The sequence below is a fragment of the Schistocerca americana genome, chromosome 3 (genome assembly GCF_021461395.2).
Source record: "Schistocerca americana isolate TAMUIC-IGC-003095 chromosome 3, iqSchAmer2.1, whole genome shotgun sequence".
Classification (NCBI taxonomy): domain Eukaryota; kingdom Metazoa; phylum Arthropoda; class Insecta; order Orthoptera; family Acrididae; genus Schistocerca; species Schistocerca americana.
Genome location: NC_060121.1, coordinates 370,426,786 through 370,448,593, shown reverse-complemented (window position 1 = coordinate 370,448,593; position 21,808 = coordinate 370,426,786). Strand labels below are relative to the sequence as shown.

The 21,808-nt window shown below is 41.0% G+C and overlaps 1 protein-coding gene across 1 annotated transcript in view; it reads right to left on the bottom strand.

The window, feature by feature from the left end:
- Positions 1–2,813, bottom strand: part of LOC124606093 (fatty acid synthase-like) — a 66,642-nt gene extending 63,829 nt beyond the window's left edge. Inside the window, exon 1 of the mRNA XM_047138058.1 lies at positions 2,781–2,813. Within this exon, the coding sequence (XP_046994014.1) occupies positions 2,781–2,813 (33 nt within the window). The remainder of the gene's footprint in view (positions 1–2,780) is intronic.
- Between the last annotated feature and the right edge of the window lie 18,995 nt (positions 2,814–21,808).

The window sequence follows — 21,808 nt, the reverse complement described above, 5'->3', positions numbered from 1 at the left end:
TATTTCTTAGCACTCACAACTCTGTGAAAACATCACAGCTCTGTCATTAAGTGAAGGCCATTGACCACTGTGTTGCTCGTGGTGAGAGGTAATGCCTGAAATGTGGTATTCTCAGCACAATCTTGACACTGTGGACCTCGGAATACTGAATTCTCTAATGGTTTCTGAAATTGAATGTCTCATGCATCTAGCTCCAACTACCAACCCATGTTCAAAGTCCATTAATTCCCACTGTGTGCCCATAATCACATTGGAAACCTTTTCGCATGAATCACCTGAGTACAAAAAATGGTTCTGTCAATGCATTGCCCTGTTATAGCTTGCATACATGATGACTACCACCATCTGTATATGTGCATATTCATATCCCAGGACTTTTGTAACCTCAGTGTAGATAGTAATCTCAAATAATGGTAATATTACATGAAATATGACTTCTGTGTACCTTCAGTATGGATCTATGAAATGAAAAGCAAATATAATGTAATATTATAGGTGATTGTTGTTCAACAAACATTATTAGATGAATTATCATATCAAGAAATCCATTGCTAATAATCTGAGTGGAAGCTGCTACCAAGCTAAAGGGCTAAAAACACAATAAACTGCTGCACATTTTTGGATAGAAGTATTTTAGCTGTTTCCATAGTGAGAGTTCTTTCCCAGTTCACCTGATAAATTATTAAATTGGCTTGTAACACAAGAAATGCTGGATATAATTACAGCACTACAACATTGAACAAATTTGCTCCTTTCATAGCAAGTGCTCATTAACATCTGTAACTGTCCATTGGCAGAAATGACAAAAGTAAAGCCCCTGTTCAAAAATTGGATAAAGCATACATAAACTGTTACAGGTCAATATTATCAGAGATCAGTAAAATTCATAGACAAAAATAATTAATTCCCTGCACATAACACAGATGTCATAAATCTAACTCAGCAAAGACTGCTTAATTTGCTATCTTACCTGAAGTTTTAGCTGTAATAGGCACCAAAGAGCACATTTTGGAAATATTCCTAGAAAGCATTAAATGTCATCATCCACTGGAATATGTAGGTATTAGTGGCAGAGGGTGTGATAGATAAAATCATACCAAGAGAATTGATAGCAATAGTTGAGCTTGTTCCAAGAACCAAATAATGTAATGTCCTACCATTTGTAAAACCAGAATATTAAATGTGGCATTCCTCAAGGCTCCATGCTAGGAACAATATTACACTCCTGGAAATTGAAATAAGAACACCGTGAATTCATTGTCCCAGGAAGGGGAAACTTTATTGACACATTCCTGGGGTCAGATACATCACATGATCACACTGACAGAACCACAGGCACATAGACACAGGCAACAGAGCATGCACAATGTCGGCACTAGTACAGTGTATATCCACCTTTCGCAGCAATGCAGGCTGCTATTCTCCCATGGAGACGATCGTAGAGATGCTGGATGTAGTCCTGTGGAACGGCTTGCCATGCCATTTCCACCTGGCGCCTCAGTTGGACCAGCGTTCGTGCTGGACGTGCAGACCGCTCAATGGGGGACAGATCCGGAGATCTTGCTGGCCAGGGTAGTTGACTTACACCTTCTAGAGCACGTTGGGTGGCACGGGATACATGCGGACATGCATTGTCCTGTTGGAACAGCAAGTTCCCTTGCCGGTCTAGGAATGGTAGAACGATGGGTTCGATGACGGTTTGGATGTACCGTGCACTATTCAGTGTCCCCTCGACGATCACCAGTGGTGTACGGCCAGTGTAGGAGATCGCTCCCCACACCATGATGCCGGGTGTTGGCCCTGTGTGCCTCGGTCGTATGCAGTCCTGATTGTGGCGCTCACCTGCACGGCGCCAAACACGCATACGACCATCATTGGCCCCAAGGCAGAAGCGACTCTCATCGATGAAGACGACACGTCTCCATTCGTCCCTCCATTCACGCCTGTCGCGACACCACTGGAGGCGGGCTGCACGATGTTGGGGCGTGAGCGGAAGATGGCCTAACGGTGTGCGGGACCGTAGCCCAGCTTCATGGAGACGGTTGCGAATGGTCCTCGCCGATACCCCAGGAGCAACAGTGTCCCTAATTTGCTGGGAAGTGGCGGTGTGGTCCCTTACGGCACTGCGTAGGATCCTACGGTCTTGGCGTGCATCCGTGCGTCGCTGCAGTCTGGTCCCAGGTCGACGGGCACGGGCACCTTCCGCCGACCACTGGCGACAACATCGATGTACTGTGGAGACCTCACGCCCCACGTGTTGAGCAATTCGGCGGTACGTCCACCCGGCCTCCCGCATGCCCACTATACGCCCTTGCTCAAAGTCCGTCAACTGCACATACGGTTCACGTCCACGCTGTCGCGGCATGCTACCAGCGTTAAAGACTGCGATGGAGCTCCGTATGCCATGGCAAACTGGCTGACACTGACGGCGGCGGTGCACAAATGCTGCGCAGCTAGGGCCATTCGACGGCCAACACCGCGGTTCCTGGTGTGTCCGCTGTGCCGTGCGTGTGATCATTGCTTGTACAGCCCTCTCGCAGTGTCCGGAGCAAGTATGGTGGGTCTGACACACCGGTGTCAATGTGTTCTTTTTTCCATTTCCAGGAGTGTATATTCACATTTTGTATATGACCTAGAATCAACCAACCCATTACATTTGCAGATAATACACAAGTGTTAACGAATGGAAGGACCAAAGAAAAGCTGAAATATGAAATTAAAAATTGTGCTACACATCATATTGCATGAGTGTCAAAACTGTACCTCATGGGGATACATACGTCTGGTGATGAATGTGTTTCCAGTTCAGGCATGTGATCACTAAACAATGTGTTTTTGTATATGCACAGATCTTAAAATATAAAGCAGAATTTAACCTTCAGTATTTATTGTTTAATGAGTGAGTGAATTCTGCACTTTTCTAACTAATTGATGCTGTAAGTGTAGAAGTAAAAGGCTTATTACAACTACTGTATCTCTTTCAAGTTAACTGTTTAGTGTCAACAGTCCTTTGTTTGAACTGAATTAATAGGAAACATTCCATTTTTGGTGAACATAAAAGTACAATTTTACATGTGTTACGCCTATTAATTTGCAAAGGTATTTAGAATATGGTATGTTACTGCTGAAGAAAAAAATATTACATTTCATTAGAATATTCTACTGTGTTAGGTTAGGTAACAAATATTAACTTCTCAACTCTTTGCATTCATCATGTGTGTACTGAGTCTGAGTAACAGAAGTAAATAGAAAATTGCTGTCAAACATCAATATTTCCAAGGAAAGTGGGAATTGGTGACTGTTATGGACTTTGAAATAATATTATTAATTCAGTATGTAGTAATGTTGTTAGTGTACCAAAGTTAAACAGCACCATCATTGTGAACAATACAGTCAAAATATGAAAACTATGAGCAACTGGTTAGACAAGAAATGTTGAAAGAACTGAAGTTGGGACTAGAAATGAAACAGTGGTTCAGGCTATCTGTGTTGTCAGAGTTGATAGCTAAATATCCAAAACCATTTACTCAAGACAATTTCATTAAAGAGCATCTAATTAGTCGGAATGTGCGAGATCAGGGCTGTATGGCAGGTGATCGAACTGCTCCCAATCAAATTGTTGAATAAGGTTTTGTGTGACACCAGGAGAATGGGGACATGCATTGTCATGAAGCAATACAGTGCCTTGACTGAGCATTCCACACCTTTTGTTTTGAGTTGTGCACCGAAGTTTTCTCAATGTTTCACAGTATTGTACTGTTTTGATTGCTTCAACTCTCAAAAGGAAGCAAAAGTCCCTCTCTGTCCCAAAACATACCGCACTTGATTTTTTGTGCCAGCAATGGTGTTTTTTTGGGGGACTGTGAGTGCCTCCTCTCCACTGGCTATTGTTGTGATTCTGGAGTGACATGACAAACCAAAGTTTCATCATCAGGCAAATTTCTGTTTAAGAATTCATCACTTTTATCACTGTACTGGGTAAGAAATAACAAAACATTTCCAAGTGAATTCATTTTGTGAATTCCCGCAAGAATTTGTGGAACCAGACAGGAACATTTATGAAATTTGTGGAAACTTATAATAAAGCATTCTTATTGTTAACCACCTGTTTTCATAAATTTTATCAATCACTTTCTCAACCAAATCATCATTAACAACAGAAGGCCACCCACTCCATGCTTTGTCATGAACAGTGATTTGTTCATCACTGAACTATTTCACCCACATTCTCACCATTCCATTAGTCATTACATTTTCACCATCAATCTCTACAAGATGACAATAAATTTTAGCTGGATTAGCATATTTAGCATTCAAAAACCATGTTACACAACGCACTTCACAGTTAGTGGGCTCAGACATAGTCTTAAACACTTTTGAACAATCACAAACAAATGCAAACACATCACAATCTGGCTGTAATGGTGAACAAGTGCAAAAGTGTGGAGCTATGACACTAGTGCTGCTGTGGTGGTAGAACAAAATGCTAAGTACTTTCTGGACACACTTTGTATTTGCTGGAAAAATCTGATATCTTTTCAAATTTCCATTGTCTTGAAATACAGTTCCAGGAAAAAATTTCTGATCCAACTGACAATTTAAGCATTCAAATCATGGCAAACTCATCTAGTTGCAAGATTTTTTTACTTGGCTCTAATGACAGCATACTGGGGACATTAATTCAGTCAGTTGTATTTCTTTATCCTTGTAAGATGAATTTCAGCGTTTTCAAAGATTTATGGTAACCAATCTGAATGTATAAAACTAACACAGGACAAAATATATTTAACTGTGTTTCCAAAATTCTACAAAAATACAACTTTACTCTGCCAAAATTAGAGTTGTAACTACAGATGAAGATACTTCTATAATCAGAAGGAATAACAGTTTTTTTCACATTGCTGCAAAAGGGACAAAGACAGATGCAAGATTCATCATAGTACATTACATACAGAAAAGTATGAGCATGGAAAATGTGTTGACACGTGCAAAAAAAGAAAATAAATAAATAAACTGGATTAAATCTTGAGGCAAAAATGAGTGGCAGTTCTCTACTTTCTGAAGTGGAATAGAAAACAAATATTCTTGTGTGCCCTACCAATGTGCAGCCATCCAGCCAATACAATATTCCAAACAATCATGGGACTTGGCAGAAGAAATAGGTTAGTTCTTAACAATTATAAATAAAGGCACAAGCCTATTTTTTATGCTGTATGATTGCAGGTTTATCCTTGATGAGCAAAATAACAAAATATTTGCATGATTTATATTTAAATCTACATGGAAAATATCAGACTATTATAAAAATGTGTAAGTAAATTAAGGCATTCAAACACTAAGTAGGGTAATTATTTAGAAAACCAGTTGAAGACTGAAGATTCGACACAGTTTCTAACATGCAACATGTAGAAATCCAATTCATGTAAGATTGTAATGTATCAGAAATAAGTGGAAAATGGTGAATCTAATAATTCCATTTGAAAGAAAGTTTTGCAGATTTGAAAACTTAGGAAGACAAGTTTTCTTACCCTTTTTTCAATAAATATTGAATTAGTGCATAATTACATGTAACTGTGATCCAGTGTGATTCACATTTAAAGGCAACTTAAATGAAATGGTGTTTTACCTATGTTTACCTGCACCAGATTGGAAAATACCAGAAAATTCAAATATGACATTATATCTATGTTTGGAATTACTTATCAGTATGAATATGATATTTAAAATCACATAGGGAAATTGCTCTCTGTCAGATCTAGAATTACGACAATACAACTCAGGTCAGTTTTCAACTAATCATTGCATGTAAAATTTCTCATGAACTTCAAAATATCAGTGTCAAGTGGCAGGAAATAGTCTTATTGTTTTAGCAGACAGCCTTGTAGGTAGGGCAAAGACAGCTATGAGTAATCATCTTAGGTATTAATGAACTGCTTCAGCTGTATTTAGCACTTCATTTTTAGATTACTACCAGTTTTGTGGGACTAAAGCCAAATCTTCAGGTGAACAAATAACTAAAAAATCAGAGATAAAAAAACTCAAGATTTTGTAAACAACATTCGTTGCCTATCAGAATGAAATACCGCTAGAAGGCAATATGTCGTGGAATAGCTCTCCAATATGGTGGATAGGTCCTAGACCAAATGCGTCACGTAAAAATGATGGGTTTGGTCTAGGGCCAATCCATCATACTGGAATCTGGCTGTTTTATTCCACGACACACTACCTTTTAGCGGTGTTTTGTTCTGACAGACAATGAATTCAGGGTACCAAGTTCTGAGCTTTTTAGCAATAATGTTCACATGAAGATGTGGGTGGCTTCTAGGCCCATGAAACTGGTAGTGATCTGAAAATAAAGGACTAAATATGGGTGAAGCAGTTTATTAATGCCCCAAAACTTAATGTTTTCACTGTTGTTCCCTTTTTTCTACTGTACACTGAAAATAAATCAACATTTCTATGCAAATGAAAGAGATGGCTTTAGGTTATATTTTGTGACAGGAAGAAAATATAAATCTTACTGTTATTATTGCTGCTTACGTATTGCAGTCTGGCTTCATGTTTGACATGCCTGCCTTACATACTGGTTTCCTAGGAGCAGGTTATTAATAAGCACCCAACAACATCACATGTCTTAATATCAGTGGCGTAGCGTGAGGGGAGACTTTGAGACTTAGTCTCCCCTGTTTTCATGTTCAAAAAAGATGCAATAGTAATTCACAACAAAAATATAAAAAAACTTTTTGCTAAGAACTCTAAATGCACAAAGACATTGGTTTTGTAGCCCGCGCCGCATCCTGAGTATTGGTGTATTTGCCTGCTTGAGACTCGACTGCTCTTAGTCTCTGCCTCCCTTCCCTTACCTGGCTTTGTTAGTGGCATTCTCAGCTCCCCTCCACTTTCCCTCTTCCATGAAGGCCGGTATGCTGCACTTGCTAGCAGGTACTGAGACTTGTCTCTGCCGCTTCTATGCTGGCTTTTAACATGGACGTCAACAGTCACGCGGTTTGTGTTCATAGTCAATCTTGTGTGATTTTAGTGCATATTTTTGTTGTGTTGCCACCATGAGTGAGCCAGCAACTGAACATCTTATAGAATTTTTATTAAAGACGCCTCTTTCTACATTAATGTACCATACGAAAAAAAGTGCAAATTGAAGGACAAACGACCTACTCCTATACTCAGTGTAGTTTTAAGTGAAGCCAAACAAAAACGCACTTTCCAGACAGCCTGGTACAAAAAGCATACTTGGCTGACTGCGAATGCAGTTAATAACAGATTATATTGTTATATATGTCTTCTGTTTTAGTGGTGAAAAGGAATGGTGCAATGAGGGCATTTGTACAATAAATAACTTTGACGGGAAAGCACCAAAGCATCACATATCAAAACATCACCTGCAGAACAACGAATCATTTCAGTTATTGGGGAAAAGTAGAATTAAGCACGCCCTTTCTGAAGCTGCTCATCTGACAGCAACAAAATACAACGAACAAGTTGCATCCAACAGGACAGTATTGGCTCGTCTTACTCAGACAATTGTATTTCTTTGTAAACAAGAGCTAGCCTTTCACGGCCATCGAGAAGACAAATCCTCCAGCTTCAAATGTAACTATGTGGAATTGTTAGATTTACTAGCTCAAGGAGAGCAGTTAATCCGAGACCATCTGTCATCATCTTCAACCTTTAAAGGAATTTCTCCAGATATACAGAACGATGTAATAGAAATGATAATGCTGGCAGTTAATGAGAAAATGAAATCTGAAATTCAGAAGTGCAATTTCATTTCGATTCAGGCTGATGAAACATTAGACGCGTCATGCAAGAGTCAAATGACTATAGTATTCAGATACTGTATTGCAGACAAAACTGAGGAAAGATTCGTTGGATCTTACAATGTTTCTGGAGATAAAACTGCTGCAGGTTTGTCAAACATTATTCATGCAGTATTGAAGGAATGGAACGTGGAAAAAAAAGTGGTTAGTCAAACATATGATGGCGCTTCAGTAATGGCGGGCAGAGAAAGAGGACTACAACAATTGGTGAAGCAGTTCTGTCCCTATGCGGTGTTTACGCATTGTTACGCACACCAGCTGAATTTGTTACTGTTACGTGCTTCCAAAATCATATGACAAGTACGCATGTTTGTAAGTGATCTTACTGCATTCCGTTCGTTTTTCAGCAAATCATCAAAATGAACTGTATTGCTAACTGAGAAAGGATTTAAACTGCCACATGCAAGCAACACTCACTGAAACTTTCGTTCCAGGGCAGTTTCAACAATATCTAGTCATTTCTCAGAGCTATATAGTGTTTTAAATTATATAATTGATGATTCAGACTCTCAGTGGGACCAGAATCTTTGAGCTGTGTTGTGGGAATGAAACGACGGGCGGATGATCCTACATTTGTCTACTTGCTTCGTTTCTACCAAGGGTACTTTGTTTATGTTGATCACTTCTTTAATGTTCTTCAGTCAAAATCTGTCAGTATAACTGCTTGCCATGACGAAATAGAACTGTTTTGAGAAACTTACGACAGTTAAGAATGGAAACATTTGTTCATGAATGCATTAAATGCAGCTTGTGTTTGAATGGCAATTTATCATTCTGTAACAGTCAAAAGACATCTCTCAGGGCACTAACTTAAGAGATACTGGATTTGCAAATTGTTCAGATGGGAAGAAGATTTCAAGACTTTCACCAAATTCATTTAGTTGAACTTTTGAACGAAAAGTGTTTCCCGAACTATCAAGAAGAATTCCCAAAGTTGAAACTGCATCAGTTATTAGAACAGTACCCTTTTTTAAACAAGAACAACTTGAAAATGAACTGTGTAACATGTATGCTGATGAGGAAAAACACTTATCTCCAAGAATCCTCTTAAAGTACATTGGCAACAATGATTTAGACTCTGTTTACGAAGAAACAATGAAGTTCCTGCTTTTGGTTTTGAACATTCCTGCAACTACAGCAAGCACTGAATGAAGCATGAGTACTCTTAAACGAGTGAAGAATTATTTAAGGAACTCTGTGTCCAGCAACCAGCTGTCATGTTTGAGCACGTTATCAATAGAAAATACACTACTTGGAGAGCTATCCAGTGATCAGATCTTTGTAGACCGAGTTATAGACTTCTTCGTGGAAAGAAAAGACAGGTGTATTGCACTTGTGTACAATTAAATATAAGTGCTTCTTCTCTTACTGGTGGAGTTCTACAAATTTGTCACTGTTTCTTGAACAAATTAGTTATTATTATTATTATTATTATTATTAGTGGTAGTGGTGGTAGTAGTAGTTGTTGTAGTAGTAGTTTTTGTTGTTTTGTTTCATGCATTTTCTTTCATTTGTTTAAATTACTGTTTATTGTACTATTTTGTCTCCCTATAATAAATGTAGAGTCTCCCGAACCTTTAAAACCATGCTGCGCCATTGCACAATATGAAGATGGGATTTTCATAGAGATCTTTTCTCAGATATTCTTGCTAACACCTCTTCAGCTGATGTCTTAAAGATCTATATCATGCACCAAGATGCTCTTCCCTCAATCATCAACAATACTAGCATCTGCTTCCCAGTTTGTGTCATTTGGTCCTTTTCAGCTTTGTGGATTATCGTCCTTAATAACAATATCCATTTCAGCATGAAATAATCTCCTCTACAGTCTTTCCATCAGCAGACATTGCACTGATGAGTAATATTTCTTCCAAACTGCTGAAAGTCGTCTTCATTACTACCATTATCTTACCGATACCTGTATTAAACAATGGAAAATCCAGCATGGAAAGTAACAATACCATAGAAGGAAAGTTGCTACTCACCATATAGCAGAGAAGCTGAGTCATGTTAGGCACAACAGGAAGATTCATACAATTAAAGCTTTCGGCCATTAAGGCCTTTGTCAGCAGTAGATACACTTGCACTCACGCACACACACACACTCTCACGTAAACGCAACTTGCACACACCTCTGCAGTCTCAGAGAGCTCAAACCACACTGCGAACAGCAGCACCAGTGCATAATGGGAGTGATGAGTGGGTGGGGGTAAGTAGGAGGCTGGGGTGGGGAGGGGAGGGATAGTATGGTGGGAGTGGCAGACAGTGAAGTGTTGCAGTTTAGACAGAGGGCAGGAGAGAAGGTGTGAAGGGGCGAGAGGGTAAGGAGCAGAAAGGAGAGAAATAAAAAGAAATTAAAAGACTGGGTGTGGTGGTGAAATATGGCGGTATAGTGCTGGAATGGGAACAGGGAGAGGGCTCGATGGATGAGGACAGTGACTAACAAAGGTTGAGGTCAGGAGGGTTATGGGAATGTAGGGTGTATTGCAGGGAAAGTTCTCACCTGCGCAATTCAGAAAAGCTGGTGTTGGTGGGAAGGATCCATAAGGCACAGGCTGTCAAGCAGTCATTGAGATGAGGGATATCATGTTTGGCAGTGTGTTCAGCAACAGGGTGGTCCACTTGTTTTTTGGCAACAGTTTGTTGGTGGCCATTCATGTGGACAGACAGCTTGGTGGTTGTCATGCCTACATAGAATGCAGCACAGAGGTTGCAGTTTAGCTTGTAAATCACATGACTGGTTTCACAGGTAGCCCTGCCTTTGACGGGATAGGTGATGTTAGTGACCGGACTGGAGTAGGTGGTGGTAGGCAGATGTATGGGACAGGTCTTTCATCTAGGTCTATTACATGGGTATGAGCCATGAATTAAGGGATTGGGAGCAGGGGTTGTGTGAGGGTGGATGAGTATATTGTGTAGGTTTGGTGGACAGTGGAATACCACGGTAGGAGGGGTGGGTAGGATAGTGAGCAGGACATTTCTCATTTCAGGGCATGACGAGAGGTAATCGAAACTCTGGCGGAGAATGTAATTCAGTTGCCCCAGTTCTGGATGTTACTACGTTACGAGGGGAATGCTGCTCTGTGGCCGGACTGTGGGACTTTGGGAGGTGGTGGGAGACTGGAAAGATAAGGCACAGGATATTTGTTTTTGTACAAGGATGGGAGGATAATTACAGTCAGTGAAGGCTTCAGTGACACCCTCAGTATATTTTGAGAGGGCTGCTAGTCACTGCAAATGCAATGACCACGGGTGGCTAGGCTGTACGGAAGGGACTTCTTGGTATGGAATGGGTGGCAGCTGTCAAAGAGGAGGTACTGCTCGTGGTTAGTAGTTTTGATATGGACAGAGGTACTGATGTAGCCATCTCTGAGGTGACGGTCAACATCTAGGAAGGTGGGTTGTTGGGTTGAGTAGGACCAGATGAAACAAATGGGGGAGATGTTGTTGAGGTTCTGGAGGAATGTGAATAAGGTGTCCTCACCTTCAATCCAGACAGCAAAGATGTCATCAATGAATTTAAACCAAGTGAGGGGTTTAGGATTCTGGGTTTTTCGGAAGGATTCCTCTAAATGGCCCATGAATAGGTTAGCATAGGATGGTGCCATGCGGGTGCTCATAGGCATACCGCAGATTTGTTTGCAGGTAATGCCTTCAAAGGAGAAGTATTTGTGGGTGAGGATATAGTAGGTTGTGGAGATTAGGAAGGAGGTTGTTGGTTTGGAATCCATAGGGTGTCTGGAAAGGTAGTGTTCAATAGCAGTAATACCATGGGCATTAGGAAGGTTAGTGTACGGGGAGGTGGCATCAATAGTGACAAGCAAAGCACCATGTGGTAAAGGGACAGAAACTGTGGAGAGTCAGTGGAGGAAATGGTTGGTATCTTTTATATAGGAGGATAGGTTCCGGGTAATAGGTTGAAGGTGTTGGTGTATGAGAACAGAGATTCTCTCAGTGGGTGCACAGTAACTGGCCACAATGGGGCATACTGGGTGGTTGGGTTTATGGACTTTAGGAAGCATGTAGAAGGTGAGAGTGCAGGGAGTGGCAGGGGTAAGTAGAGAGATGGACTCTGGGGAGAGGTTCTGGGATGAGACCTTACTGCTATCAAACACTACTTTTCCAGACACCCTATGGATTCCAAACCAACAACATCCTTCCTAGTCTCCATGACCAACTGTATCCTCACCCACAATTACTTCTCCTTTGAAGGCATCACCTGCAAACAAATCCACAGAATGGCTATGGGCACCCGCATGGCACAATCTTATGCTAACCTGTTCATGGGCCATCTAGAGGAATCCTTCCTAAAAACCCAGAATCCTAAACCCCTCACCTGGTTCAGATACACTGATGACATCTTTGCTATCTGGATTGAAGGTGAGGACACCTTATTCACATTCCTCCAGAACCTCAACAACTTCTCCCCCATTTGCTTTACCTGGTCCTACTCAACTCAACAAGCCACCTTCCTAGATGCTGATCTTCACCTCAGAGATGGCTATGTCAGTACCTCCATCCATATCAAACCTACTAACCACCAGCAGTACCTCCTCTTTGACAGCTGCCACCCACTCCATACCAAGAAGTCCCTTCCGTACAGCCTAGCCACCCATGGTCATCGCATTTGCAGTGATGAACAGTCCCTCTCAAAATATTTCGAGGATCTCACTGAAGCCTTCACTGACCATAATTATCCTCCCATCCATGTACAAAAACAAATATCCTGTGCCTTATCTTTCCAGTCTCCCACCACCTCCCAAAGTCCCACAGTCCAGCCACAGAGCAGCATTCCCCACGTAACTCAGTACCATCCAGGACTGGAGCAACTGAATTACATTCTCCGCCAGGGTTTCGATTATCTATCGTCATGACCTGAAATGAGAAATGTCCTGCCCACTATCCTTCCCACCCCTCCCACCGTGGTATTCTGCCATCCACTGAAACTACACAAAATACTTGTCCATTCTTACACAACCCTTGCTCCCAATCCCTTACCTCATGGCTCGTATCCCTGTAATAGACCTAGATGAAAGACATGTCCCATACATCCTCCTACCACCACCTACTCCAGTTCAGTCACTAACAACATCTATCCCATCAAAGGCAGGGCTACCTGTGAAACCAGTCATGTGAATTACAAGCTAAGCTACAACCTCTGTGCTGCATTCTATGTAGGCATGACAACCAACAAGTTGTCTGTCCGCATGAACGGCCACCGACAAACTGTTGCCAAAAAACAAGTGGACCACACTGTTGCTGAACATGCTGCCAAACATGATATCCCTCATCTCAATGACTGCTTCACAACCTGTGCCATAACACTCTTTCCCACCAACACCAGCTTTTCTGAATTGCTGTGTTTCCATAACCCTCCTGGCCTCAACCTTCGTTAGTCACTATCCTCACCCATCCAGCCCCCTTCCTGTTCCCATTCCAGCATTAGACAGCCGCCATTTCACCGCCACACCCGGTCTTTTAATTTCTTTTTATTTCTCTCCTTTCCACTCCTTACCCCTTCACCCCTCCACACCTTCTCTCCTGCCCTCCTTCTAAACTGCAACACTTCACTGTTCACCACTCCCACCATACTATCCCTCCCCCTCCCCGCCTCAGTCTCCTCCTTACCCAAACCCAGTTGTCACTCCCATCATGCACTCGTGCTGCTGTTCGCAGTGTGGTTTGAGCTCTCTGAGGCTGCAGACGTGTGTGAAAGTTGCTTTTACATGAGAGTGTGTGTGTGTGTGTGTGTGTGTGTGTGTGTGTGTGTGTGTGTGTGTGTGTGTGTGTGCGTGCGTGTGTGTATGTGTTTCTACTGCTGACAAAGCCCTTAATGGCCGAAAGCTTTAATTGCGTGAATCTTTTTGTTGTGCCTATCACGACTCAGCATCTCCATTATATGTTGAGTAGTAACTTTCCTTCTCTGGTATTGATACCTCTATTACTATAATTAAAAATAACATGTAGTCAGGAGTGATATTTTCTGTAATGGAGTGTCCCTTCATAATTAAAATCTCATTTTAAAATTTCCTGGCAGATTAAAACTGTATAATAGCTTGAGGCTCCAACCTGAAACCTTTACTTTTCACAGACTAATGCTCAACCGACTGAATTATCCGGGTCGGACCCACAACCCACCCTCAAAACTTCACTTCTACCAGTACCTTTCTCTTACTTCTCGAACTTTGTAAGTCTCCTACATACCTTGCAAGACTATCACAGCTAGAAGGAAGGATACTGCAAAGCATGGCTGGCTGCAGCCTAATGGATTGTTTCCAGAATGAATTTTCACTCTGCAGTGGAGTTTGTGTTGACTTGAAACTCATCTTTACTGCAATCAGTAGCTCTCTCCTCAAATCAGTGTACAGTCCTCTGCAGAGTGAAGAGGTCATTCTGGACAACTTAGGTTATTTGAAACATGCAACACATGTTTCTTGCTTGTTTGCTTACTGGTTTTCTAAAGATAAGTTATGCTAATGGGAAGCCCTGGTGGACTGTAAATAATGTTGGAGCAAAGGTAACAACTCACCTAATAGTAGGGGTAGAAAATCAAGGTTGCTTCAGCTGGTCCTCCTCAGCCCAATGTGCTGGACACTGACCTACACATTTCTGATGCTCCAGCCATACTACTGTCTATATCAAGCCCACTAACCATTAAATACACCTGCTTTTTGATAGCTAAAATCTCTTCCACATGAAAAAAAATCACTCCCATATAGTCTGGTCACTAATGAATATCTCTTCTACAGGTGACAAGAATTCCCTTACCCAGTATGATGAAGATAACACTAAGATCTTCACAGACGGCCACTATCTCCCTAACCAAGTCCGAAGACAGATTTCCCTCACCATATCCTCACATACACATAATCCTCCCACCACCTGCAAGATCCAGCACCACCTCCATCACCCATTATCATCTTAGATCCGAACGACTGAACCATATACTTGCAAGAAGTTCACCTCTTTATCATTGTGCCCAGAACTGAGGAACTTCCAACCCACAGGCAGCACTCACTCCCAGCCCCTTGACACATGGGTCATATCCATGTGGAAGACCCAGTTACAAGTCCTGTCTCATATACTCTTCCTGAAGATCTTATTCCTGTCCCATCGCTGGCTTATCCTATGCCATCAGTGGCAGGGCCACCTGTGAGTAGCCATATCATATACTAGCTTTTCTGCAATTTCTGCATACTACTTTATGTGGGAACGACCACCAACCAGCTGTCCACCCAATTGAATGACCAGCTCCAAACTGTGGAAAAGATACGAGTTGACCACTCAGTGGCACATCACTTTGCTGTGGACAACATGCGCAGTTTCAGTGGCTGCTTCACAACCCATGCCACCTTGATCCTTCCCACTCAATGTCAGCTTTTCTAAACTGCAAACATGGGAGCTGTCCTTGCAACACATTCTTCATTCCTACAATCCTTCTGTCTTCACTCTTCACTAGCCCCTGCCCCTTCCCCCACTCCACATCCACCTCCTACCTGCTCCAGGTCACTAACTTTGTTCATCCACCCACACTCTGTTTTCTGCAGTCTCTGCTCCCTCTATTCCATCACCCACTCCAACCCTCCATATCACCATCATTGTGCACTGTACTAATTCAGCAGTGTTACTGCCCATGTTGCATTGCTATCCTATGTACCTGGTGCCTCCCTCCAAGCAGTCAACCACACTTCCCCAAGCCTCCCACCTGCTTCCCTTCTCTCATCTGATGCAACCCCTCACTGCAGTCCAGCTGCGGAACTACAGCCCCAGCACTGTGCATTCAGCCTGCAGACTGTAGCTGTACAGGTGTGTGTGTGTGTGTGTGTGTGTGTGTGTGTGTGTGTGTGTGTTTGAAAAAAAAGGATTGGTCTGAAAGACAGCAAGTTTTCAGTAGTTTTACTATTCAGTGAGCTGTTACCTTTGATCCTTAATTATTTATGCGGAAGTTAGCTATTTTCAATTTTTACCAATGGATAGTAAGTAAACATACATACCTATGAAATATTTTCAATATTTACTGATGGATGGTAAGTACAAGCACATACCTTTGAAATCAAAGACGTATGATATTCTGTTTGCAATAAGACATCTGAAAGAATGTAATGCCTCTGTTTTGTTGAATGAGCGCATACCAGAAAACCAGTAAAACTCAGCATCACAAGAGCACATTGCCACAAAAACTCCAGTACGAGAGCCTCGGAGTGTTAGAGGATTCACACCTACAATAGAAGGATAACAGATCTGAAATAAGTCTTATTGAAGAAAAGCTTAAACAGCACATTTGCCTGTCAATGTGACATGTACAAAATTAGAATATTTTGTAGAAAGATATGTGAACAAGATTATTTTTTGCTTCTTATACTGTAGTTAGTTACATACCAGCATCAATTATAGCTTCATAAACAACCTCAGTCGTGATTCGAGCTTGTGGATCCAATTTATCGACTATTGCAGGGGGAAGATTAAAAAATTCTGCATCAAACTTTGCAAGACTGTGTAGCTTGCCTGTAACACGTTCCTCACCACACAGTCCTGTGAAAAAATTGAATACATGGTTATAGAACAGCAAATATTTTCACATGCTCTCTGTAAGATAATATAAATTGCAAAAGTTTTATCATGTTATTTCTATTTGAGATACACTGCATAGTATACAGATGTGCCCCAGTTGTCTGTTACTTTAATTTTTACTTTTATGGTTTACTTCAAACAAGAATGCCATTATTTGCCACACATAGAAGTGTGGACAATTAACAGGCCCCATCCCTTTTGCACTTGCTTCCTTCTGACAAAGTGTTATTGTAAGTGTGACAAAATTTTAAATAAGCAAATTGTAACCTTGGCATGGTTCCTGTATATCACTGAGCGAGGTGGCGCAGTGGTTAGACACTGGACTCGCATTCGGGAGGACGACGGTTCAATCCCGCGTCCGGCCATCCTGATTTAGGTTTTCCATTATTTCTCTAAATCGCTCCAGGCAAATGCCGGGATGGTTCCTTTGAAAGGGCACGGCCAGCTTCCTTCCCCGTCCTTCCCTAATCCGATGAGACCGATGACCTCGCTGTCTGGTCTCCTTCCCCAAACAACCAACCAACCAACCATCTCCTGTACATCAGACATATGTTCTGAAATTGTGTATGTTATGAGATGAATAAAACACATTTCACATGACACAGCTGGCTTTTGTTGCTTATGGGGATGGGAGTATTGCACTCCATTCTCTCTGGTCCAAGTCTCCCCTGCACAGCTCCCCTTAACCTATCACTGGGACACAACTTACATTCATGTCCACCAGTGATAATAGATCCTGTACTTCCTAGAGGGGAGCCACTATCCATTTGGAAAAGATGGTACTTGAGGCTGATATGTATCTCTTGGTAGCCTACTCCAAGATACCCATTTGCAGCAGCTCTCAATACTATAACAGATGTCAGGGCAATTTCCATATGTTTATAAACAACAACTAATTCATTCAGTGCTCAGTACTAGCATTCCCAGTCAGGCTGCATTATCATTGATGCAATGCTGTAGAAAACAATAAACAAATAACTTCAAGTAAGCTTGCTGACACTCTAATAATTTTGAGTTTGTCACACTATAAGAATTGCAATAACCCTTCAAGAAAACAACCAGTTAACACCAAAGAAGGTGATTTCTGCATAATAAGAGAAAAAAAAACTTGGGGTAAAATTTGCTGATTCTCTGGAGCTACATGGGATTTTGGATCTTGAACTTCTGTTTTGTCGATATGATTCTCTCTAACGAACATACCTAACAAACTGACAATAAAAACTGATTTTGAAGGAATAAACTAAATATAACACAATATTACTGTTACATGAGAGCGTGCTGAAAAAGAATGCCTCTGAATTTTTTATTCTGTTCTCAATATTGGTTGAGATGTTACATTTCATGCATATTACTCGGTCAACTTTTCTGATTCACTGACACAAGTAGCAACCCCCCACCACTAGAGGGCTTTGAATTGTAGTATGTAACACAGTGGTGTGTAAAATGACTAAGTCAATGCATGAGGAACAGCATGTTGTAATTGAGTTTCTAACTGAAGAAAATGTTTGCCCACATGTGGAGTACCCTCTCCTTCATCATGACACTGCCAGATAACACACAAGTACTGCAGCATCTGCAACAGTCCAACACCTTGGGTTTACTGTCATCGATCATCTTCCATACACTTCTGACTTGATCCATTTGATTTTCATCTGCTTCCAAAATTTTAAGAACACCTTCAAGGGCTTCACTTTGATAGCAATGAAGGGTACAAGTGGAGGTGAGAGTGCAGCTTCATGACCAAAGCAAACATTCTAAAGTGATGCTATCAACAAACTGGTCTCCTACTGGGAGAAATGTGTTTGTCCCAAGGGTGGCTATGTTGAGAAATAAATATATAGACATGAAAAATAAAGATGTAGAATTTTAGTAAAGTTTGTTTTATTTAAAAAGTTTTAAGAGTTAAAAATCCAGAGGAATTACTTTTCAGCATGCCCTTGTAGTAGGTGCAAAATACACTATTAATAGACAGAGTAGAGCAAAAGAGCTATGTTTACATCATGGAGACAGTACATAAAATATTGGATTCTAAATTTTTGAACCAAATTGATATGAAAAATGTGATCTTTCTTGTACACAAAGGAAAAACTGGAAGTCACCTTACATTTGTAAACAATAGTGTAAAATGCACAGATGTTGCATTAACTTGTTTTGCAACACCTCTCGCACTATGGTGACAAAGACAAATGGTCTAGTGCCAGTTTATTTCACTAAAAACAGAAAATTGTGGAACACAGTAAAGCATGTCTTTTGCAATTAGTTTCAAGAAGATTAGCAGAAGAGCCATATGAAACTGCCATTCAGTATCACTGACATACATTTGCGGCAGAATTTTAAAAATGTATTCTGAGTTCACATGTATGTAGACATTCTTCCTGCACACAATATGGGAATAACAGGGGAAGAAATCATAATATGCCACAGTGTAAAGTACCCTCTGCCATGCTCTTCACAACTGTTTAAAAACTGTGGGTGCAGATGTAGATTCTCTTTTTTCTCATCATTACTGAAGCTGAACATAAGATAGTAAAATTAACAGCCACACCATCTTCCATTCTAATGCTTTTGAGCTCATCGTTTGCATACATTACTATCTGGGGAATATTTATAATGTTGAGCTACACTTTGTACTTTATTCCAAAAACTGTTTCACCAAGTGAAACAAAAATACAGTTATCACAATGTCACACTGCTAGCCACAAAGTAAAATCCATACACTGTATTATTAAATATCTAGTATTTATTGACCACTCATGAGCAGCTTCATATTACCACTGCAGTGCCAGTATGATCTCCTGTTGCATTTTTGTGCTGCAAAGCTCGCCGGCTGCACTTTTTTGCCAATGTGGTCTGCAGAGAACCTCAATCTGGCCCCACCTCAATCTGGCCCCAAGTGGCCATCTGATGGCAGCAGGTGGGTCATGCCCAGGAGATGTTTCATGAGGAAGACTGTATGAGGCTGATGACCAAAAGGCAACCCACATACCTTGATGGAGATACTGCCTGCTGCTGATAATGAGAGAGAGCCAGCAGATCTCACTTCTCCTGCTCGTGCAGTGGTCTCTCCTCTGTCAGGGTCAGGGCACCCAAAAAGGGGAAAGAAGGGGTTATTAGTGGTAGGCAATTCCAATGTTAGGTGCATCAAGGCTTCTCATAGGGAAATAGTGTTCTGGGAGGGAAACAAAACAAATAGGTACTTGCTGTGTATCCCAGGAGGAATTGTCTGTCAAGTGGAAGAGACCATCCTAGGAGCACTTGAGATCAAGGTTGCAGTCAGCTGCAGACTGTTTCTCACATAGGGACTAATGATGTCTTTTTGGGGGCTGGTGGAGGTGGTGAATGCAGCTAGTCATACTTGGTGAGACCTCCATATGGCTGTGAGCAGAGGTAGCAAAACACTTGCCAGATCAGTCAAGTTGTGTCCCACTTTGGTGCCTCTACTATCATACAACTACAGACACACTTTTGGATAAGGTTGCTTTCATTATATTAGGAGAATGTCACAGGACAGGAGCACAGCAAACACATCGGTGCAACTCTACCATCTTTTAAGTGCCATTCCAATGCGACAGCAGTGGTGTCACAAGCCGCATAATAGTGGCCATGCATCTGTCGAATGGCATGCCTTTAATGTAAGTGAATTCAGCCTTTCTCAATAACATGTCTGTAGTGGCACAACAGCAGGGACACAAAAGGACTTGGCAAAGCAGTTGAGTCGTGCACCACTTTGGTTTCTCTACTGATGCACGTCAGCAGATGAACTTTTACACAAGGATTGCATTCATTAAATTAAAGGTGTGCCTTGGAGAGGTACATGGCCAATGAGTCAGTGCAATTATGCCATCTAAGGTGCAGTTCCAACATGACAGCTGTGTCAACACAGGCTGCACAGGAGTGGCCATGTGTCTCTCCAGTTGCACTCCTTTAATGTAACTGAATGCAAACCTTGTCAAAGTAGAGTCTGTAGTTGTGCAAAAACAGAAACACCAAAGCACTAGGCAGAGCAGTGAAACCACATGCTGTCCACTGAAAACTTTTACGTTTTTTTATATGTACTACTCATTTCTGCAGTATGAAGGTAGTTTGGGTATTCATTACAGTCCTAAATATTTAGGGCATGACTAATGACAATGTACATAAGCAAGTGGTCTACCCTGACATATGAATCATAACATACTGCTCTTAATGCAAGATGCCATAAAGATTAATAGTTCTCCAAATAGTTTACCATGTTCATCCTGTTTTATTTGACAGTCAACTTATCTAGAATTCTTAAAGTCAGTATTCGTCATCAATTGGCCACTGCAATGAAAGTGCTTTACAATTATTTAAATGTGTGGAAAACATTAACAAAATGTTAACAAAATTTTGCATTTTACTGATGTAAAGAACCATTCACAAACAAGTAAACATTTTGCAAAATATATGTTCATGTTGTTCATAAGGGCACCGTAATATCTGTAGTAAGATCCATCTCAATTTTTTTTCCAGTTTTGTAGAAAAACAGTCATACTGTGACACTGTGTTACTTTCTGATGTAAGACAAGCTATGATATGGAACACTAGTGCACATACTTGCTACATAGTCTTGTATTTGTAGTTTGTCCAAGTCAAGTTTAATGTGGACTCCATATCACACTGCTGCTTGGCAGTATTTCAGCATTCTTTGCAGATGGAAAAAAAAAATCAGGTTGTGAGCAGGTTTTAACACAATACCTCTGCGATCATTCAACAGCCTTCCTGTGTATAAGTTCTCTCATTATATTTCATCACAAGTTCTGTGCAAATGACACCAGCAATGAAACATTTACTCAGTTGATTACAGATGTTGACCAATCCCTTGACAAACACACAGACCTACGATGCCAATTACGAATGGAACCAGGTTGACAGTAGACTTGCTACTGTCACTTTACCCTTTACAAAACACATTGTCAGGTCTTTATATAAAGTTGATAGGTTCATACTTTCAAAGAAAGAAAATACACCAGTAGCTTCCAAAACTGCATTGGATGTACCAACTGAAGATATAATGAGGTGTTCCTTTAATTTGTCTGCAGGAATGGCTTCTGCAGTTTAGTGTCTCGAATGATCACAAAAGCCGATACACTAGCCCTGTCATCTTCAATACAGTATGTATATGTTTGGTTAATAAGCATACATTTGTAACAAGCACCAGTGTGGCAAAAACTTCCATTCAAAATCTCATCGATCTGCTTCATGTCATGTCAAAGACAGCAGACATAAAGCAAAAATTTTATATTCCGCACTTAAAAATTTATCTACACAATAGGATGCAACCGTTATCAGTGGTTCACCTTCACACAGACTCACACATGACCTGTATAGATATTAGCATCCTCGTTATTGAAAAACTATTGAGACTACCAAAAGTGAAAAAG